The 23,733-nt window shown below is 37.8% G+C and overlaps 1 protein-coding gene across 6 annotated transcripts in view; it reads right to left on the bottom strand.

Moving 5' to 3' along the window:
• The window catches only part of ClpX (Caseinolytic protease chaperone subunit), a 32,096-nt gene extending 8,441 nt beyond the window's left edge, over positions 1–23,655 (bottom strand). Inside the window, exons 1-9 of one of the 6 annotated variants that reach the window (XM_071680283.1) lie at positions 23,560–23,655; positions 20,090–20,270; positions 19,366–19,596; positions 16,122–16,264; positions 15,574–15,748; positions 13,244–13,480; positions 12,533–12,697; positions 9,433–9,533; positions 6,532–6,687 (exon numbers count right to left, since the gene is read on the bottom strand). In XM_071680283.1, the coding sequence (XP_071536384.1) occupies positions 6,532–6,687; positions 9,433–9,533; positions 12,533–12,697; positions 13,244–13,480; positions 15,574–15,748; positions 16,122–16,264; positions 19,366–19,596; positions 20,090–20,168 (1,287 nt within the window). In that variant the 5' untranslated portion in view covers positions 20,169–20,270; positions 23,560–23,655. Of the gene's footprint in view, positions 1–6,531; positions 6,688–9,432; positions 9,534–12,532; positions 12,698–13,243; positions 13,481–15,573; positions 15,749–16,121; positions 16,265–19,365; positions 19,597–20,089; positions 20,271–23,108; positions 23,205–23,224; positions 23,439–23,559 lie in introns of those variants that run through there. The other 5 variants (XM_071680287.1, XM_071680286.1, XM_071680284.1 and 2 more) reach the window with 5 other exon arrangements.
• Positions 23,656–23,733: the final 78 nt, after the last annotated feature.

Raw genomic sequence — 23,733 nt, 5'->3', positions numbered from 1 at the left:
TCAAATATTTGCTCAGTAGTTGTGTTTTCATTTACTTCTTCTAGGTATAGAGATGGGAACACCTGAAGAGAAGTGTAAATAATTTCAATGTCTACTTAAGTCTCAGTACTTAGCTCCAGCATGTTTATCCATTATATTTCTGGGATGTACTAGGTATATAACTCAAAAGCTTCTGAGTTTAATTTTTTCTTACGTTCTTGGGGGCATTGCTCACTGCTGAAAGTCAGTAACAGAAAATTCTTTCTTAATCTCTACCCTGTTTATGCAACTGTTATCGAAGATAAATTTCCAAAGCAATTCTTCACAGTGTTCAGTGTTATGGGATTTAGTCTTACTGCTTATGACTGTCTGCATCTTGATCCTACTATGACTTAAATGCAGTTTGTCATTTTGGAGATAGTGGTATTAGACACCGTATCAGGTCAATCAAAGTATTCTTACTTCTTACTGGTACTAATGTAAACAACACATCTATATACAGCCCACAGCCACTCACTTTAAACTCTCAAATATGCACACACTCACATGTAGATATACAAATATACCCAGTTTCTATATCCCCAGAGTGAAATGTCATCTAGGTAAACCAAAAAATCTAAAAATTCATGTAATTTTAATCAGAAAGTAAGTGTAAATTGTATCGACAGATCAACAACAAACACACATAACTATCTTCTATCCAAGTGTGCAGTTCACTGCCATCCAAGTCTGTCAGTGACCTGCCATCCATGTCTGTCAATCAGCAAAAAACAAAATACCTTGATGTTTCAAAACTGCACAAAATCAACTGTTATGTGATTCTTGGACACTATCCTGCAAATTAATCCATCCTGCTTGCCTTCATCTATATCCAACCTGAAATTATAAATATCAATTGACTTATCTACCTGTATATTTTGTGCCTCCTTTTCACTCATAGCGGGGTAGCTTAGGCAAAACTATCACCAAAATCATCAGCAACTGACCATCTCAATAACTAATGTTGAAGACCCAACTGCAATGCTTGAAACATTTGCTGCAAAGTTCAGTGATGATGGTTTGATATTATATATAAAAGCATGAGCTATTTGCTTTCACGAAAAGAGAGAATGAGTTAACAAGAAGACTGCCTCAGTAAGACAAAAAGAAAAGTAAGAGCAAGGATGTTCAAAGAGCCAGTAAAAGGCACAAAGGGCAGAAAACAACGAAACACAGTTAAAAGGTAAAATTAAAATAGCTGTAGGATACTCTGGAGTTAAGAATTCAAAGCACAGCACCATGCAGTGCTAAAGTAAAAATGTGGACACATAAATACACCAATAGTAAAGAGAAGGCTAATCCCTTTCTTTATCTCAAAGCAATGCTTCCATGAGTAGTCAAGGCTAACCAGTCAATGACCTGAGATAGGAAACTATAAGCTACTCAGAAATTAAAATGAACTATCCCAGGTCAACTTTTTCTTTTACATTATTCTAGACTTACTTGAAACTGTTGCATGAAAAGAAATATAAAAAGGTATCAGAACACATCATCACAGCACATTTGTTTTAAGTTAAGGATAATAACTGCACAACAGAGTAAAAACTGAACAAATAACTCAGGGTGGTTTCACTGAAAATATTATGCCTATTAGAGTATATAACAAGCCTTCACATAAGTAAACTACAAGAAATAAAACTGCATAAAAAAGCCTTATCTATGAAAAGCCTGTATCTGTACTCATGCACATATTGGCACATAAAGACACTGCTGGCTCAAACCACTCTGCTTGGCTATGGACAATCTGTACTATAAAAATGAATGTACCAAAGTCAATGCCTTCTCCCTGTATAACCAACTACTGACTCCTCATAAGGGAAATGAATGGCTAGAGTGAATCAAAACTCAGAAGAGGCACTTTACGTAATATATACACCAAACATCATTCATGAAACAGCACTGGTCCTTAATTCTAAATTGGAAATCATCCATGTAACAGCACTGGTCTGTAATTCGAAACTGGAAATAAAAGAGCCATCACAGGCACCTCACTAAGGGGCAGGGGGGTAGAGCACTTCTTTTTCTCAAAACCCTTAATGTACAGAAACAAATCCTTCCTCAATACAAAAACACTTTTTTATATACCAATAAAACAAAACAAGTCATAGCAAAAGATCAAGGCGATGCCACTATCCAACATGAATCCCATCACCATAGGCCTCTCCTATCATCTGGAAAAACGATGAACATAAGCTGGATTTATGCATACCAAAGTGATTTACAGACAAATTTCAGCACTAGCTATCTGATACACAGGGGACATTCTGGAATTTTGCAAACCTATTATCAGAAATGAGGTATGAAAAGGAACTCTATGACCAATATCAAATTCTAATGGTATAACCACTGCTGTGTTAAATGTTTGCTCTCAGTTCCAAAAACCTTCATGCTGTCTACATTATTGAAATACTTTATCATTACTCTCCTTGCAAACAAATGTAAGTGCTCAAGAGACACTATGATAAGAAGACTTCTTATATACTCTACACCTAACTTCTTCCCTTTCACGTAAGTTTCTCTTCTATTTCCCTATCCTCAACGTCATCTATAAAACTCAATCCTCTGATATCTAGAGCTCTTCATAAATTACAATTTTCTTTCACTTCAAATGACATTACAGTAAGGGTTCCTAGCCCTCTCTCACTCAATTTTCAAGAAACTTTTGGTCATCTAAACAAAGTGTAAAATTCTACTCACTCTTCTGATTCAGTTAACAGAGAGGGATAATCTGTGGTAGCTTCCATCCTTTTTCACCTATCTTTTTTGATAATACACAATATCCTAATTCCACACTCATTCTATATACTGTCCTTATCCATTAATATGTCAAACAGCTGTGGCAACATTACATAAATCAGATGCACACCAACAACTTTTCCAGTAAAATGTGGAGAAACATACATGATCCCTACACAAAAACATAAAATGGATTAGAGAATTAACTATATTACAAAAAATATCATGCTAAATAATTTCCTGGATATGTAATGTTTCCTTTATCTTGCTGCCTTTCCCACATTTCAGAGGAAGCATCAAGAAAAACAAACAACAGCCACATCTGCATACATCCAGTCTAGCTGTCATGCATAATGTACTGAAAGCAGAGCCTACCATCCAAAACTAAGACCTGTATACTACTCCATATGATCTACCATGACAACTTCATATGCCATGGATCACCCCCATTAACAGCATGCTGATTCTCCATACAAGGTATCACATCATTCTAGTTCTTTCTATCAAATGTGCTCCTCTTTCCCTCCTTAAAGTTTATCCCTGATATCCCACAGCTTCCTTTACTCCATCCTTCCATCTCCTAACCATACTCCCCATCCTCCTTGTTCTGATGCAAAATGAGAAAGGGGAAACAACATCAATCTTGGTGACATGCAATTTGAACTAAAACAAACTCTCTTGCCATGGGCACCCCTTTGAGGAGCTCCGGGAAGGAAAAGGCATCACAGATATAGATAGACAGATAAATAGCAAACCAACACTTCACACCAAAGTTCAGATCAATAACAGTTGAAAAGTCTTGGCATGGGCAGCTTGAAACAGGACAGATACTGTGATAAAGTTTATAGGTTATATGATGATCATCAGACCATTCATGACTATTCTGAATTTTCAATTGCTATAGCAATTAAAACTATTATCTAACAGGATGATTTAAGTGGTTCGATGCAAGGCAAGGAGGCAGCCATTTTGTCTGGTATTTTGGCTTTTGTCTTACAGAATGTTCATGTCAAAATTATGAGTGGGTAAAAAGCGTCTAAAGCTTAAGTCCAGCAGAGGGACTATGTGCTACTCAAAATAAATGGAAATTCAGTCTTAAGTAAATACATGACAACAAACCATAAATGAATACAAATTATTTCTTCAATCATACTTTAGCTTTAATACATTCCTATATGCTTTCTCTCATAAATACCTACTGAGTTAGCTTTACAGCAAAAGAAATATTCAAAGAGGGAAAGCTGTAACAGCTTACACTTGAATTTAATATGAAACTATAATTTTCATTTTCAATTTTCAATCATATTAGAGGCTTATCCTGTACATATGTAAATAGACAAGCCAAAAAGCAATACAGGTTGAGCATCCCTCATCCGAAATGCCTGGGACCATAAGTGTTTCGGAATTTATATTTTTTCTGATTTTGGAATATTTGTCTTTCCAGGTCAATATTGCCAGAACAGATGTTTCATCAGCATTATAGACTTGTTCTGATGTCAGAATTTTATCAGCAATGACCTTGGCAAACACTTCAATGAATTTCTCCACCGCTCCATGATCAGCATTTGCTTTATAAACAATCTTTAAAAATTTGATGCTGTCTTTTCTTAAATTTCTGCATCCAGCCTGTTGAATATTCTTAATTCTCTTCAATTTTCAGTTTATCATGATATATCTTTGCTTATTTCATGATCAGCATACCATTAAGTGGCATGTGTTCACTGCGTTGCTGGCAGATCCACTCTTTCAATACATGACCAAGATCTTCATTTTTGGCTTTATGAAGTGATTTTTCATTTTTCATTAACTTCTGTTCATCACTTTCAGTATTGAACTTAACAGTTTATCCTGTTTCTTCATATCATAGGTGGTTTCCCAAACAGCCTGGCTTTTAGTGCTATATATAAAATCAATGCTTCCTCTTTTTCTTATCACTGTTGCCCATAGGGGTATTTGCAGGCCCTTCTGACATTTTCAACAATATCTGTACCACAGAGCAAAGAATAGGCAAAAAACACAGTGAGTAATGCATGTAGGAATGGCAGTGACATGGTTTGTAACAAACTGGCACCAATCGACAGAGCCCAGCATGGGCAAATGAGGTCAGGTGTGGAATTTTCCACTTGTAATGTTAAGTTGCCACTCGAAAAATTCTGGATTTTGGAGCAATTTGGATTTCAGATTTTTGGATTAGGCTGCTCAACCTGTACAGCTTTAAATGTTGGCTCAACCAGATAAAATACTGGTACTAAAATCTTGCACTGGACATGCTAATTCATCAATGTAAAGCCACCAATAAAACTGACTTCTTTTTAAAGAAGCTCAAGAAGGTGGTATCTAAGCAATTTTACTGTAGGTTAGCTAATATCAATTCGATCACTGCTCTTTCCTCAGTCTTTACTTTGGAGAAGCTTAATCAACATAAAAAGCATTCATGTTAATAAGATGATACCAGTAGAGCAGTGATGGCCAATATATCAGATATGTACATTTGGAGATAAAACATTTGGCAAGAAGCTGCTTACCCATCACTTAATAATTTTCTGCTAATTCTAAGCACCAAAATAAATTCTGATTTCAGAGGCGCACTACAAAAAGCCAAAAACATAAGTATAGTGGCTTCGTTGTTACAGCAGATTTGCAAGAGGGAGAATGGGGAGAGATTAGAGAGAGAGAGAGTGTAATTAATCATATAACCCTAGGATCTCTTTCATGGGTTCCTGTAGCTCCAAGGCTGTGCTACAATCGGTAGCAGGGAAACGATGAACTACTTTGAAGTAAGAAGTTCACTGACAAGACTGTACTCCTTTCATCCAATGATAATGATAAAACTGCATTATAGGTGACTTTTCAATGTTGATGTAACCTCATGCAAGTCCAGGAACACCAGTGTGTGTGTGTGTGTGTGTGTGTGTGTGTGTGTGTGTGTGTGTGTGTGTGTGTGTGTGTGTGTGTTTGTTTGTTTGTTTGTTTGTTTGTTTGTTTGTTTGTTTGTTTGTGTGTGTGTGTGTGTGTGTGTGTGTGTGTGTGTGAAGTTACTATACATAGCCCTCTTCCCTGTCTTCCTACAAGACCTCCCATCATATCCTGCTGCCCAAATGGATAAAGACACTTTCATACGATATAACCTTACAATCACATTACTATATCCTGACACTAACCAAGTGACAACAAAGGAATTAGAATGCTGGACCAAACAAAGCAGAATATCTACATTGGTGAAGGATGAAGCTTTGTAAATACACCATAGTCTACACAAATATCGGTTTATAATCTTAAAAGTTTGTTTCTGCATCCAAGTCCACCCAAACACTGGGTAACAATCCTTAATTTCCTCAACAAAATGTAAGCAATCTGGGGTTATGGGCATTCTGCAATAATAAGCAAAAGACATTGTTCCTCACCCAACCTCAATCTCTTAAGGTAAGTCTGCAAATCAATCAGCAATTATAATGCTCAAACTACTAAGTCTTCATCTTCATATTTTGCTTACCACAGTCTGGATAAGAGAGATCTGGAAATTACTTGGGAGAGAAGGCCTGAAGTGGGACAAAGCCATATATCAAAGGGCTCTGGTAAAATTGTAATCTTTTATAGTTATACCTCGATAATAGTAAACTACAGACATTCAGTCAACTGGAATAACAATGGGGCCACTAAACTTTTGCTTTCTACTTTCCTTACATAATATTGTCAAAAATATATTTGGATTGGAGCTTTCAGCACCAAAGTCTTCATTTTGCTGTAAGGCTACAAAAAACATTTGAATATACTAACTTTTTCATTAGTCCGTCTGGATATCACACGATCAAGGCCATTGAAAGCTCCTGAGGCAACAAACAGAATGTTGGTTGTGTCCACCTGCACTGTTTCTCCACGAAGTTTCCGGGGAGAGTTGCGCTCTGGTACATTCACAATGGTGCCTTCAAGCATCTGAAGACAAACAATAATGTGAACTACTCACATGGATAAATGCAGTGGGCTGGCAGATAACAGTTAAAGGGTTGTGGCCTAACTGGTAGCATATGGATATCACGAAGATTGGACAGATGATAGTGGTACACATATTATGAAGGACTAGGGTATGACTATGGAGGGGGGATAGTCATCACAAAGGTCTGCTATGTAAGTTGCATCACACATATGGAACAAGGGAGGTGTAAATGGTAGCATTTGGCTGTTATGCAGGACTGTACAAGTATATGGTTGAAAGAAAAATACAACACAGCTTGAAACACACATTGTAAGACTGTATATTAATGGGCAGCATATATGTTATACAACTGTTCATTAGACAGCAGCATGTGGATTTTCTGAGTGATTAATGTAAATGTCAACACAAGGACTTACCAGACTGCAGAGAAAATGATAACACCAAACATTTCAGAGAGATGATGCTGAAATGTTCACAAATGGCTGGCAGGTAGAACTATAATACAAAACGTAACATGTTCTGTTATGAGGGACAGTTGAGTAACTGACAGAGTATGGGTACTATTATTATTATATATGTATATTTTTTTTTTTTTGCTTTGTCGCTGTCTCCCGCGTTTGAGAGGTAGCGCAAGGAAACAGACGAAAGAAATGGCCCAACCCACCCCCATACACATGTATATACATACGTCCACACACGCAAATATACATACCTACACAGCTTTCCATGGTTTACCCCAGACGCTTCACATGCCTTGATTCAATCCACTGACAGCACGTCAACCCCGGTATACCACATCGCTCCAATTCACTCTATTCCTTGCCCTCCTTTCACCCTCCTGCATGTTCAGGCCCCGATCACACAAAATCTTTTTCACTCCATCTTTCCACCTTCAATTTGGTCTCCCTCTTCTCCTCGTTCCCTCCACCTCCGACACATATATCCTCTTGGTCAATCTTTCCTCACTCATTCTCTCCATGTGCCCAAACCATTTCAAAACACCCTCTTCTGCTCTCTCAACCACGCTCTTTTTATTTCCACACATCTCTCTTACCCTTACGTTACTTACTCGATCAAACCACCTCACACCACACATTGTCCTCAAACATCTCATTTCCAGCACATCCATCCTCCTGTGCACAACTCTATCCATAGCCCACGCCTCGCAACCATACAACTTTGTTGGAACCACTTTTCCTTCAAACATACCCATTTTTGCTTTCCGAGATAATGTTCTCGACTTCCACACATTCTTCAAGGCTCCCAGAATTTTCGCCCCCTCCCCCACCCTATGATCCACTTCCGCTTCCATGGTTCCATCAGCTGCCAGATCCACTCCCAGATATCTAAAACACCTCACTTCCTCCAGTTTTTCTCCATTCAAACTCACCTCCCAATTGACTTGACCCTCAACCCTACTGTACCTAATAACCTTGCTCTTATTCACATTTACTCTTTTTTTTCATTTTGCTTTGTAGCTGTCTCCCGCGTTTGCGAGGTAGCGCAAGGAAACAGACGAAAGAAATGGCCCAACCCACCCCCATACACATGTATATACATACACGTCCACACACGCAAATATACATACCTATACATCTCAATGTACACATATATATACACACACAGACATATACATATATACACATGGACATAATTCATACTGTCTGCCTTTATTTATTCCCATCGCCACACATGGAATAACATCTCCCTCCCCCCTCATGTGTGCGAGGTAGCGCTAGGAAAAGACAACAAAGGCCCCATTTGTTCACACTCAGTCTCTAGCTGTCATGTAATAATGCCCGAAACCACAGCTCCCCTTCCACATCCAGGCCCCACAGAACCCTCCACGGCCCACCCCAGACGCTTCACATGCCCTGATTCAATCCATTGACAGCATGTCGACCCCGGTATACCACATCGATACAATTCACTCTATTCCTTGCACGCCTTTCACCCTCCTGCATGTTCAGGCCCCGATCACTCAAAATCTTTTTCACTCCATCTTTCCACCTCCAATTTGGTCTCCCACTTCTCGTTCCCTCTGCCTCCGACACATATATCCTCTTTGTCAATCTTTCCTCACTCATTCTCTCCATGTGCCCAAATCATTTCAAAACGCCCTCTTCTGCTCTCTCAACCATGCTCTTTTTATTTCCACACATCTCTCTTACCCTTACATTACTTACTCGATCAAACCACCTCACACCATATACTGTCCTCAAACATCTCATTTCCAGCACATCCACCCCCCTGCACACAACTCTATCCAGTATGGGTACTATGAATGATTAATGTAAGTGAAAAAACATTTGATCAAAGTGGTATTCATGTTTCTGGAGTCTGGTGCAAGGTGGTCATGTCCAGTTGTGATGAGGAGGTTCTGTGATACCCTCACAGAAATAAACAAAGAGCATCTTATGCTGTGTTAGATCCTAGTATTGCACACCATAAATATGGGGCATGTCTATTATCAAAAGTAACATATAGACAGCTTCTGTGAGTGGATAAACATTAAAGTACAGCATGGACAATATATATATGTACATATCAACATATGAAAAGTTACAAAGCTGAAATTTATTATAAAAACAGGGCATCAGTGATACTGACATACAGATAGAAGGTTGGTGGGCACAAAAAATTTAGTTAATATGGATTTACCAGCAGTGATGTTCACACACCAGTCATGACAAGAGTTTGTAAATAAAAGACATAACTCCAAATGTGACATATGTACTACTAACTTTAAGCATCCCCTGCTGGACTCCTTCACCACCAACATCTCGCAGCTGATGAATGCCTGGTACTGCTCCAATCTTGTCAACCTCATCCAAGAACACGATACCTTTGCCGAGAAGCACATGCTTAAAATCATGAAGGTCCTTTGAAGCAAAATATGCAAGCTAAATTGGGGATTGTGAATAATTAAGATAAGGGACAATACTGAACTAAAGAGGAACAGAATAAGTCTGTTGTAGTATACAACTGGAGGAAGGAGGTACTGACAAAATGGGAGAAGATATAGTACAGTTACAACAGGTAAGTAGTGAACAGCCAGAGAAGGGAAGAGCCATTAACAATAATCACATTGCAGATTATAGAAATTTAAACAGAAAAATCTAAACTTGTCACTAATACAATGGATTTCAAGACCAAGTGGTTTGAGATCTGGCATTGAATTTCATAGTCCCAGGAATGAAACCCTGTACAAAAGAGACTACTGAATATGGCTTTGCCAGAGATGCCTCCCCTAATCGTAGTGTACATGGGCTCCAGTCCATCAGGGAAGGTAACCAATGACTTTTGAGTCATACTGGACCTATGTTTTGATAAATGGATTCATTTACTATATAATGAATTGCCAAAGATATAGAGATAGGTGCTGTGTATTCATGCTGTAAAGGTGTTTCTTATTTCTTTGCTGGAATCTTTTCTCAGTTTGTAGATTAAGTCTATCTATCTATCTATAACTATGATGCCTATTCACTCTGCTCCCGTAAGGAGGTGGCCATAGCAAAAGTCTCCATATATAGTGAACTCCAGCGCCACTTTTTTAGCCTTCAGTGCCGCACCCTTTACAGACCACAAGCAGAGAGCAACTCTGCAGTATTTCCCGAGACTCCTATCTAATGTTCCTAGTGTGTCAACTTAAAGTTTCAACCTACTATTTCTACTTAATGCTCCAACCTAATGTTCCTATCTACTACTTCTACCCATTGTTTCTACCTATTGCTTTTATCTAGCATGCATACCAACTAACTAAATCTATTGCTCCTACTACTTTGCAAAATTCCTATCTACTACTTCTAGCCATTGTTTCTACCTATTGCTTTTATCTAGCATGCATACCTACTAACTAAATCTATTGCTCCTACTACTTTGCAAAAAGGCAGGGTTAGTGCATAGTGCTCACGGCATTAAAATCTATAGCTATGAAAACTGAGCTGTGTGAGTTGAGTTTTTCAAGTGTTATGTGTCACATGGAGAGACTGAAGTCTGTAAACAGGATGCCAGTAATCCACGTTTGAGTGAGACAGAGAAAAGATAGCTACCCGGGTCAGAGGAGTAAAAGTCAACAACCTCTTAAGTGCTGGCTCACTATGCAGCCATCACTAGCTCTCCTGATACCCAGGCAGGTAGTACCAGTAATATACTTCCCTGGTCGATGGGCGCCTACAAACTACTACCTACTTCGATTAAATGCCCAATCACTATTAACTACATACTTTATAAAGACTGTAATCCTGGAATAACAGATATACAAAAATACAGTTGAATATGTAATCTAAATACTGCACAATTACTTCCCTGATGATGGTCACAGATAATAAATATTCTAGGACTTTAAGGAAAAGTAACTTTTTCTTTCCCGCATACTAGTATCAAGGTAACAGATAAGTGCTAAAAATAAACTGAAACCTGGTTTAGCATCAATTACTTTATGAGCATTTTTCTCACCCTTAATATCTATGCAATGATCTTATTATCATTCCTTTACCATTATACAGTAAGTGATAAATGAATAACGAGAAGAGGTAATAGTCATGCAGCTATATCAGAGCCCTGATAACTAGGATATATCCAGGATCAATGGTGTGTAAAATAAAACAAATGTTTGAATTTCCCAAACGGCAAGAGGAGGACGAGGGAGGATTACTGTACAAGTAATAGGATACTATGTACTTTGCTTTGTTATTTCCTTTCCTTATTCCAATATTCTGACCTTCCTCCAAAGTAAGACATACCTTCTTTATGTAAGTCACTTTCAGTAAAGTAGCCTCACCTTTTTTTAATCTTTTCTTGATACCCAATATAAATTCATACATTTCCTGTTAACTTCTGACTATACATATTTATATATGTTTGAGGACAATATGTGCTGTGAGGTGGTTTGATCGAGTAAGTCATGTAAGGGTAAGAGAGATGTGTGGAATTAAAAAGAGTGTGGTGGAGAGAGCAGAAGAGGGTGTTTTGAAATGGTTTGGTCACATGGAGAGAATGAGTGAGGAAAGATTGACCAAGAGGATATATGTGTCAGAGGTGGAGGGAACGAGGAGAAGTGGGAGACCAAATTGGAGGTGGAAAGATGGAGTGAAAAAGATTTGGAGTGATTGGGACCTGAACATGCAGAAGGGTGAAAGGCGTGCAAGGAATAGAGTGAATTGGAATGATGTGGTATACCAGGGTCGACGCGCTGTCAATGGATTGAACCAGGGCATGTGAAGTGTCTGGGGTAAACCGTGGAAAGTTCTGTGGGGCCTGGATGTGGAAAGGGAGCTGTGGTTTTGGTGCATTATTACATGACAGCTAGAGACTGAGTGTGAATGAATGGGGCCTTTGTTGTCTTTCCTAGTGCTACCTCGCACACATGAGGGGGTTGATGGTTGTTATTCCATGTGTGGCGAGGTGGCGATGGGAATGAATAAAGGCAGACAGTATGAATTATGTACATGTGTATATATGTATATGTCTGTGTGTGTATATATATGTGTACAGTGAGATGTATAGGTATGTATATTTGCATGTGTGTATGTGTATGTATATACATGTGTACGAGGGTGGGTTGGGCCATTCTTTCGTCTGCTTCCTTGCGCTACCTCGCTAACGCGGGAGACAGCGACAAAGCAAAATAATAATAATAAAAAATATTCAAAGGGAGTTTCTAGAATGAGGTCTCTGTATTTTCATTAATTTTACAATAATTACTACACTACCATATCTAAGAAGGAATTATGAATATTTCATAAACATTCATCTTCTATATTTTTCAAATCATAGATGAAAAAATTTAAAATTTTTTTCAATAACTATTATATTCTGCATGAGACATACAAGCTTCCTCACCAGTCTGTGCCTTCTCCACATTGTAGTTGGCATCTTGGAGTAATTTGGCAATCACAGATTCTATATCCTCTCCAACATAGCCAGCTTGGGTCAGTGTTGTGCAGTCACATATAGCAAAGGGCACATCTAAACACTGTGCTATGGTTTGGGCTAATAATGTTTTACCTGAGGAGGAAAATTTAGAGTCATGAACACAAAGACAAGAGTATGGGTACATAAACATAGTTGGAAAAATGTTCATCAATATGAGGTCATGAATTTAAAATCAATGTTTTGAACATTTAAGATATAACCACTTATGAGTAAAATTCACCAACTGTTTTATATCCAAACTACAAGAATATACATGGTAATGCTAGTCTAGCCCCCAGTTACTTAACAAGTCTGTTATGTTTATTCAGCATAACTCAATATTCTATGCTCCCAATATCATGTTCGGTTAAGTATGTTTAGTTTGTAGTTTTATGCCATCTTTGATAATGCCTACTCTGCAGCTTTTCATCAAAACATGTCCAAATCACATGTAAAAAAAAAAGTAATACAAGGAATGAAACATTTTGATCACACAGGCATATCACTAAAAGCAGTTCTTAAAATGTTTCTCTGACATAGTCATGATTCATGTCTTATTACATGTCAATATCATTCACTATAATACATTCCACATGATAATATCGAGCTCTAACATCCAAGTATAAATGAAAAACAGACCTGAACCAGTGGGGCCAAGAAGCAGAATATTACTCTTCTCTAGTCTCATATTATGGGTGGTTGCATCAAGGATGTCTGAGCCATGTGAGTTGCTGGAGAGGGGTCTTTTGGTCTGCTGCTGCTGGTCCATCTGCTGCTGTTGAGGGTCCTGTTGCTGCTGTTGCTGTTGTTCTGTACTCTGGAAGCCACTTACCCCTAATGCATGACTCTGGCTGATGCCCGCAATGTGCAGCAAGTCTGAAGGGCATATAAGCAGTTGCTAATTACGGACAGAACTGACACTCTGAAAAAGTATCAAAGATGATTAATCCTTTATCTACATACATTAGTTTCTACAACTGAACCTGTTTCCAGACCTAACACAATATAATTCTTTAAAAATTGTTCAAGCTTAAGTATTTAAAATCTAGAAGGAAATCTTTGTGGTAATTTTGAGGTAAGACAGAGGCAAAAATTAGTCCTTGGCTTATTTATTAAAATAGTAAGATATCCCTGGGAGTAATTAATTTCTGATAATGCCTTCCAATCTAAATGAACACCCTAACCTATTTCACATATCTCATCTTTCCCAGTACTGTCAACTTTCTTCATTCCATAATCATCCACCCCCATGACAGCATTCATTAACGTTTATTCCACAACTACCCATTCAACTCCCATCATACGACCCATCTTCATCAATTACCCCACCACTGTCACAGCATCCATGTTACACCATGACCCTTTTCAGTGCATAAAAAAGGGACCTGAAAAGCTTTACAACCACTGCTATCAATCTCAATCCCATATCTACACATCCTTTTTCAACTTTAGGTACATTTCTCAGGACTCTAAGGCTTACCCTAAGCATCAGCATTTTTATCCCTTTACCATAATCGTCTCACCTAAAGATCAACATTTTGGTCATTTAATCTATTACTACTATCATTGTAAGCTGGAAACTCAAAATTAAGACAGATGTTTAACCAATCCACTCATTCATATTCTAGTACAGTATCAGATTCTGATGGCCTCAAAATGAAGCACCCTTCTTTAACATCCACTGAGATTCTTTATTCTCTGACATCACTCTAATGTGCTTTCCCACCACCTAACTTATTCATGCTAAAGTGGATGATAGCCACATCCCTCCAATATGTTTTCCATACACCTCAGGCATTTCTGCTGATGCACATAACAGCAACATATGCACAATACACACATACAATTAACAAGTGACCTTGTCCTGATTTTTCAGGACTGGCAGTTACTTGCACTGTTTGCTCAACAAAACTTAAACAAATTGGTATGTGCTGTAATAATACACACAGAGTAAATGGGGAAAACTGGACACCTACCTAGTGTCCTTATTTCTGGCAGCAATCAATAAAGGATAAGCATTAGTTTCTAAATTTACTAATATGTACATTACAAATAATCATAACATGCTATCTTGTACTCACTGCATACACAACTAAGCCTAGTCATGTAACATGAAATTAATATCTGTAACATGTTTCTCCTTCTAAAATCTCTTCATATCTATCAAGTAATGCATATCTTCATGTATCATAATTTTCCTCTCTTACCACAGCCCATCCTTACAGTTCCAAATAACATCCAGGAGAGTTGCAACATCTTATCTTCAGCATCTCCACATTGTCTCAACCTTACAGAATGTATCATCATTATTTCTATAATTTTCATCACACTTATCCCGGAAATTCAGAGTTACAGCATTTTTCAACTTCTTCACTTTAGTCCTTTAAAATCTACCTCTTGCTTTTCCAGTCCTATTCAGTTCCAGAACCAAAAAATGTGAATGATGCCTAATCATCCAAAACCTTTCTCCACCACTTCCTTGAGGAATTTACATGTTAACCTCAGCATTATACTAATGCAATATAAGATAAGCTTTTATTTTGTACACATCCCTTAGTTTTCCATGTACCTCTTTCACTCTAAAGTGAGAAACTGGGAATTTGAAGACATTCTTTGTCTAAATTTTGAATAAACTTTTCAAGGCAACGAGTTTAAAGACTGAAAGCTAATCATTACTAGTCCTTTGTAAAATAAAAAGAATAATCCTAAATTCTAATTCTACAAGCAGATGGAGTATATATGTTAAAATATTTACATAAACTGCTAAGCCAACACTGGGATACAGGATTATGCCAATTAAACTTACATTACACTATCAACTTATTAAAAATGATGAATCTAAAATATATCACAACTCTTATACATCATAGCCAAATCTAAGAATAAAGGGCAAATCAAATCCTCTATCCCAAGCACTGAATCATAAATGAGAAAAAGCAAAGTTATACCTTATGAACATTATTACTAACCCCTACCCCTATTGGTAAGTCCTTGAGGTACAGTTGCAGTGTCAAGGTGCAGTGGATCTGCCTTTGTCTGTGGGATGTTGTGATAGATACGTTTGTAATGATTGTAGACAGCTACACTCAATACTTTCTTGGCTCGTTCTTGACCAACAACATGCTTGTCTAAGTATTCATAAATCTGAAAGCAAACCCTTCCTTAGGTCTTGTAGTGAGATCAAATTAGTAGGTAGTAGGCACTACATCAGCTGGTCTTGTTCAAACAAAGAACCATATAGTCCTTTTCTCATCTTATGGCTCTACTTTTACAGTATACGCATATAAGACAAAATAATGTGCAATGAATTAGGTGATTGGATGATATTTTATGAGAAGCATTCTCCTCCATAATATCTTACAGTGAAGATTGCTATGTAAATGCATAGACCAACATCTAACATTTTTGCTTAATGTCCAATTTAGGTAAAAGTCTAAAATGCTATTGCAAAATGTTTTGACTCACGATATATATAAGCTAAAATATATTTCTGAAAATGACTCCAAGAAAAACCAACCTTTTTGGGGGGAGGTGGAGGTCTGCGACTGAAGGAGGCCTTTGGGTCTTCTCTCTTTTCTTTCTTCTTCCTCTTGGAGTCTACCTCTGACAGGACAACGAAGAAATGATGGCATTTTTCACATTTCACAAAGCGGGTTGAAGCTGCAGTAAACGACACAAACAACAAATATCTTACATTTCTCTGTGTCAATGGTGGTATATTGTTAGCATGGTCAGGGTAACTTTCCATCTTCAACATCTATGGGATTTAAAAACACCTTCAGAACTTAATGTATAAGTACATTTCATTCAGTCTCTGTTCCTTACCAACACTTTCATCCTAAATTGTGAAAATGTATGTGAAAGATTCATTTGTATACTGTACTAACAATAATATTTACTGTATTCAATACTTATGGGGCAATACAAAATCTTTCTTCAGTACTGCACTTGACTGTATGAGTACATTAAAAAATCATATGCAATTTAATAACCTTTATCTAATACTGTTAACTTGTCTATTAAATCACCATTATTCCACCCCTCATATAAAAATTGTTCTTGCACACACTCACTTCCTTCCAAAACACTTGCCACTCTTCCTTACCCACCTCACTACCAGTTGTATAAGCACTATCAACTCCGTCTCTCATAATCCACTTTCATTTTAACCGACATCAGTTTGGGGCTCACTTCCTTAAACTCTTTCATACAATCCCACAACTCCTACCTCAGTATAAGCGGCACTTCCTCTGCTATCTTTCTCACACTAGCCCCATACTTTACCCATCCTACATTCCCAAACCATTCTTCCCCATCCCACTTGAGCTTTGTTTCCCTTAAAGCCAGAATATCCAAGTTCCTAACTTCAACTGTACTACACGTCTTTCCCTTCTCATCCAGGTTACATCCGTGTACACTGCGACACCCTAGTCTATAAACTTCACTCAAGATAAGGACTCCTTGCTTGGCTCCTTCTGTTCCACTGTTTACATAAATAAATCATAAACATACACATACATATCCATATATACACATGTACTTATTCATACTTGCTTGCCTGAGGCAGGGGATAACGATGCTGTTTTCATGTGGGGCAAGGTAGTGACAGGAATGGATGAAGGCAAGAAAGTATGAATATGTACAGGTGTTATATGTAATGTCTGTGTATATGTATGTACAGGTTGATATGTATAAATAAATATCATATGTGTGTGTGTGCTTGTGTGTGTGCTATTTCATGTGTGGCGGGGTGGCAACGGGAATGAATGAAGGCAGCAAGTATGAATATGTACATGTGCATATATGTATGTGTTTGTGTATATATATGTATGTATACATTGAAATGTATAGGTATGTATATGTGCGTGTGTGGGCATTTATGTATATACATGTGTATGTAGGTGGGTTGGGCCATTCTTTCGTCCGTTTCCTTGCACTAACTCACTAACACAGGAGACTGACTAAGTATAAAGAAAATAAATATAAATATAAATATAAAATGGTTTGGGCACATGGAGAGAATGAGTGAGGAAAGGTTGACCAAGAGGATATATGTGTCGGAGGTGGAGGGAACGAGGAGAAGAGGGAGACCAAATTGGAGGTGGAAAGATGGAGTGAAAAAGATTTTGTGTGATCGGGGCCTGAACATGCAGGAGGGTGAAAGGAGGGCAAGGAATAGAGTGAATTGGAGCGATGTGGTATACCGGGGTTGACGTGCTATCAGTGGATTGAATCAGGGCATGTGAAGCGTCTGGGGTAAACCATGGAAAGCTGTGTAGGTATGTATATTTGCGTGTGTGGACGTATGTATATACATGTGTATGGGGGTGGGTTGGGCCATTTCTTTCGTCTGTTTCCTTGCGCTACCTCGCAAACGCGGGAGACAGCGGCAAAAAAAAAGAAAAAAAAAAATAAATAAATAAATATAAAAATGGGTATGTTTGAAGGAATAGTGGTTCCAACAATGTTGTATGGTTGCGAGGCGTGGGCTATGGATAGAGTTGTGCGCAGAAGGGTGGATGTGCTGGAAATGAGATGTTTGAGAACAATGTGTGGTGTGAGGTGGTTTGATCAAGTAAGTAATGTACGGGTAAGAGAGATGTGTGGAAATAAAAAGAGCGTGGTTGAGAGAGCAGAAGAGGGTGTTTTGAAATGGTTTGGGCGCATGCAGAGAATGAGTGAGGAAAGATTGATCAAGAGGATATATGTGTCGGAGGTGGAGGGAACGAGGAGAAGTGGGAGACCAAATTGGAGGTGGAAAGATGGAGTAAAAAAGATTTTGTGTGATCGGGGCCTGAACATGCAGGAGGGTGAAAGGCGGGCAAGGAATAGAGTGAATTGGATCGATGTGGTATACCGGGGTTGACGTGCTGTCAGTGGATTGAATCAGGGCATGTGAAACGTCTGGGGTAAACCATGGAAAGTTGTGTGGGGCCTGGATGTGGAAAGGGAGCTGTGGTTTAGGGCATTATTGCATGACAGCTAGAGACTGAGTGTGAACAAATGGGGCCTTTGTTGTCTTTTCCAAGTGCTACCTCGCACACATGAGGGGGGAGGGGGATGTTATTCCATGTGTGGCGAGGTGGCGATGGGAATGAATAAAGGCAGACAGTGTGAATTGTGTGCATGGGTATATATGTATGTGTCTGTGTGTGTATATATATGTGTACATTGAGATGTATAGGTATGTACATTTGCGTGTGTGGACGTGTAAGTATATACATTGTGTATGGGGGTGGGTTGGGCCATTTCTTTCGTCTGTTTCCTTGCGCTACCTCGCAAACGCGGGAGACAGCGACAAAAAAAAAAAAAAATACACGCAAATATAGTGCATAGAACACGTATCTCCTGCATGTCGTAAAAAGCAACTACAAGGGGCAGGAGCTTGTGGCTGGAAATCCTCTCTTTCTGTATTACTTTCCAAAAGAAGCGACAAAGAAAGCGGCCAATCGAGGATCTTTTCCCTCAAAGGCTCTGTCATCTGTTTCTTTATGCTACCTCACTAATGTGGGAAAGAGCAAATGTGTATGAAAAAATATATGACTTCTTTGTCATTTCTCATGGTAGTGAGTTGACTGACTGTCACAAACAGGATTCAAACATGTGCTGGTTTTACCCTGGGTGGCCCATGAATGAGTCACAGTCAGCTATGCTAACCACTATATCGCAGAGGTTCATGAAATGAATATCCTAACTAAATAATCAACAAAACAGTCAAAGTTAAAGAAACCTAAACAACTGTATGTTACAAAAAGACTTACATACAAAAGTTTCTACGTGGGTACATGGGTCCCCACACTTGGGGCAACACAACTGATTTTTTTCATTCTTATTTTTCTGTGCATCCTTGTCATTACCATCATCGCCACCATCACCGTCCGTTGGAGGGCCAGTTGAAGACTGATAGCAAAGAGCAGCAGTACATATTGGACGTATAGATACTAAGGAATATCTCACAGGCTGACGCTCTATCACTTGTACACACAATACACCTGAAAAATAAAGAGAAAAAATTACAGAATGTAAAGTGTCATATATGAGTAATAAGCAACTGCCATATTGAAAAATGAAGTTCCAAATTATAAATATGCATACTATAAACTGAAAACATCCTCAACATATCAATTAAATGCATTATCACCAAAAAAATGCTAACAATGTTTCAAAAACTCCTATTATACTAACAATAAAATAGTGGAATCCCAATATATCCAACTTGATATATCAACCCCTTAGAAAAACATCATGTTCTTATACTGTCGTTGTCACGGTCACAAGATAAAATTCACTTCCTGCAACTCCTCCTATCATCCATATCAACAACCATCATCGAACAAATGATCTGAGCATACTTTTAATGTGGCAGACAGGCTGATGGTAAATGAAAATAAAATGAGTTAGAATTCAAGGACTGAATGAGAGAAAAAAACTAATATTGTAACAGAGGAGACAAAACTTATTAAAGAAATTAAATTTGAAACTTACCATTTCTATTTAAAGTCTTGGCATTCCTGATGGACAAAAGTCGCCTCAAAGATCGAGCTCCCCATCTTACACTGGACATATTTGCTTTTTTGTTGACAGAATTCTAAAATTTTTGAATCTTAATGGGAACAATTATCTTAGAATTTCAAACTGTTCTTTATTCTGTCTTCAAATTCCTAATCTGCAAGAAAAGAAAGTCACCATCACCCAATAAGAAAGGCAATGTCAGATTGGATGCTTAGAAAGACTTTACTGAAAGTCAAGGTGCAATCTTGTAAATGAAGAGAGAGGCGAGTCATGTTTCTTAACTGATAAGGAACACTGCAAAAAGATATACTGTAAAAATAGTAAGGCATCAAATGAAAGTGCTCATGATTCATAATCTGAGAGTACTGAATACAGTTCAGGATATTCTTTACTAATTCACTAACCAAAAACATCATGTATTTCCACTCACTCCTCAAAATTTTGAAAAATGTATTCTCTAAAAAAGTACCTAGCAAGCATAAGAAATTCTGGGGTTAGGACCTTCAATCCAACAATCTGTCTGGTGTGGAACACTGGCTTTCTGTAGGTCATTATCGTTTCACTTGAAAACAGTCACTTGCTAATTCCAGGTCCCTCACCAGCCAGTAACAGACCGCTACAAAAGTGATTTCATTGACCTACCAACTTTTAGCCACAGAAAGCTTATTTTTCACAGGGGGTGGGCATGAACCCAAAAGTGGTCAAAGATGGTGCAAATAAAAATTAAAAAAGGTGAAGAAAATGTTATAAATACATAATTCTAGACATCTGTTGTCCCTATTATGACTTTCTTTTTTCAGGATCTGGCCCATTTGCAATGATTGTAAAACTGGAAGGAAATCCTCTTCATACCTATTACCCTGAATGGCTTAAGAACCTTGCTGACTCAGTTTCTGTTCATTTCAAGGAGTCTACAAAAAGGAAAGAGAAACCAATAAAGAACTAGTTGGTGTAGAAAACGTAAATTTGCCCAAACAATCATAACTCGGGTTAAATCACGTGAAGAATACGTTGATATGGCTATGGTCGTTTATGTTTATGTAGGGATGATCAATACAGAGTTTTCGTGGTGCAAGGAATAGAGTGAATTAGAACAATGTGGTATATCGGGGTCAACGAACTATCAATGAATTAAATCAGGTCATGTGAAGCGTCTGGGGTAAACCATGGAAAGGTCTGTGGGGCCTGGATGTGGAAAGGGAGCTGTGGTTTCGGTTCATTACACATGACAGCTAGAGACTAAGTGTGAAGGAATGTGGCCTTTTTTGTCTTTTCCTAACTTGCTGGGGGGGGGATGATGATGATGATGATGTTGATCATGCTATTTCATGTATGGCAGGATGGTGACAGGAATGGATGATGGCAGTAAGTATGAATATGTACATGTGTGTATATGTATATGTCTGTGTATGTATATGTATGTATACGTTGAAATGTATATGTATGTACCTGTGCGTGTGTGGGCGTTTATGTATATACATGTGTATGTGGGTGGGTTGGGCCATTCCTTGTCTCTTTCCTCGCACTACCTCACTAACGTGAGAGACAGCGATTAAGTATAATAAAATAATGTATACAGACTTACACATATATAATCATGTACATATATTTATTTGCCTTCCTCCATTTCTGGTGCCACCCAACCCCACACAAAACAGTACTGCCATTCCCAGTGTCAGCGAGATAGCACCAGGAAAACCATACATATCCACGAGTAAAATGAAACACAAAAAGTTCCCAAGTGCACTTTCATGTAATGATCATGTCATCAGGGGAGATACAAAAATGAGAAAGAAGACACTGAAAAGTCAGTTGATATAAAAGGAAGAGACGCAGCAAAGATGCCATTGGTAAATGCTTGTTTACCAATGGTGTCTCAGCTATGTCTCTTCCTTTGTATATCAACTGACTGTTCTATGTCTTCTATCTCATTAATGTATCTCCCCTGCTGATGTGATTCCATGAAAATGCACCTGCGAACTTATTGTGTTTCATTTTCCTCATGGTTATATGCATTTACTAGATCACATGCACCACTAAGACCTCTGACATATGATAATTTTGAGAAACAAAGCTAAATCTTATTTGGCGTTCCAAGTTCATCAAACATCCTTTGTAGAAGTATACTTTGCCTCCCCACTGCAGTTAGCTTTAGATATTATGTGATTTTCTTCTGCAAAGCAAATGAAGTGTTTAGAAAATACAACAGCAGCTACAGTGCATGACTATGAACATCACCAAGTATAATCCATATACGATTAAATTAAATACCATGATACTACTAAGCGTTATATATACGATATCAGAGGATTATGAAGGGTTAAGGTTAAAACAGGTAAAGCCTTGTCAATGAAAAAAATCAACAGCACCAACTAAAACCTCACCTAGTAACGGTACCAGAAATTTACCAACATCAAATATGTCTGTTGCTAAATATTACATGGCCAGGTGCTGTGTCATCTTAGATTTTTTCAAATAATATCAAAAAAGCAATAAGGCTAAGCATATCAGAAAATGTTGGGATAACTAATATAAAAGTAGGTAATACACTTGTAAATCATCAACAGATCCTGTAAAAACCTCAGCTAATACATATAACAATATCAATAAACCAATTACATTCCTCTCTAGCTAGGAATCATATGGCTGTTTGCTGTGTCATCTGTTTGAGATCCGTTGCCATTTTGGTGGTGTACATTTCAGCTAGAATATTATGAATCTTGGCTATAAAGGAGATTAAGTAAGGTTTTTATAAGGTTCCTGTTGTTGTTTACAAAATATTCTATACTTAATATCAAATAAACCCATACTTCCCTAATATTTTACTATTCTTATTCAATATTGCCCTACATGAAAGATAAAAGAAATAAGTCATTTAAAGATATTCCTGTAAACAGAATGAACTGCATAAACAAAAACATACGTATCAATTTCCCAAAGCTAGTGTCAATGCTGAGCTGAAATAGACTTTTATCTAAAAGATTAAATTTACCTCATTGGGAATGTTGAAGCACAAGACAACTTGGGGACGTGTGTACTGCCAGCCAATTACAAGGCCGTGACTAACCCAGTTGACTGGACACTTACACAACAACACTGCCCACTTACCTGCTAAACACGTTAATATTCACTGCTATCCAATCCCTTCTTATTTCTATTCCTACTGACATGCAACACAAGGATAACGTAGTATCCAAGTCACAGATCTGATCAAATGGCTACTGGGGCCGCACAACACTCATTTATTACATAATATAAAGTTAATAAGTGCACTCGAGCTCAACCACATTTCTTCGTATCAGCTGATTTCCTCTCCCACGCAAATTTCTTATAAATAACGGTTTAAAATATATCAATAACCATAAAAGTAGACAAACAGGGGTTATAAGAGTAGTATGCCAACATATGCGAATGGAAAACAGTAAATTATATCAGTTTCATGCCTTTACATAACAAAAACGGCGTAGCAACTTTCCTTCCTGACAGCAACTTCAGACTGAGGCTAAATGACTAACGTTCTCTTAGATAATATTCTTATCTAGAATTATTCCCAAAATCTTATAACTGATGTCAAAACAAGCAGAAATTTATTCATATGTGTACTAAATCTATTATAC

This window comes from Panulirus ornatus, chromosome 31, assembly GCF_036320965.1.
Source record: "Panulirus ornatus isolate Po-2019 chromosome 31, ASM3632096v1, whole genome shotgun sequence".
Classification (NCBI taxonomy): domain Eukaryota; kingdom Metazoa; phylum Arthropoda; class Malacostraca; order Decapoda; family Palinuridae; genus Panulirus; species Panulirus ornatus.
This window is presented reverse-complemented; position numbering and strand designations above follow the sequence as displayed.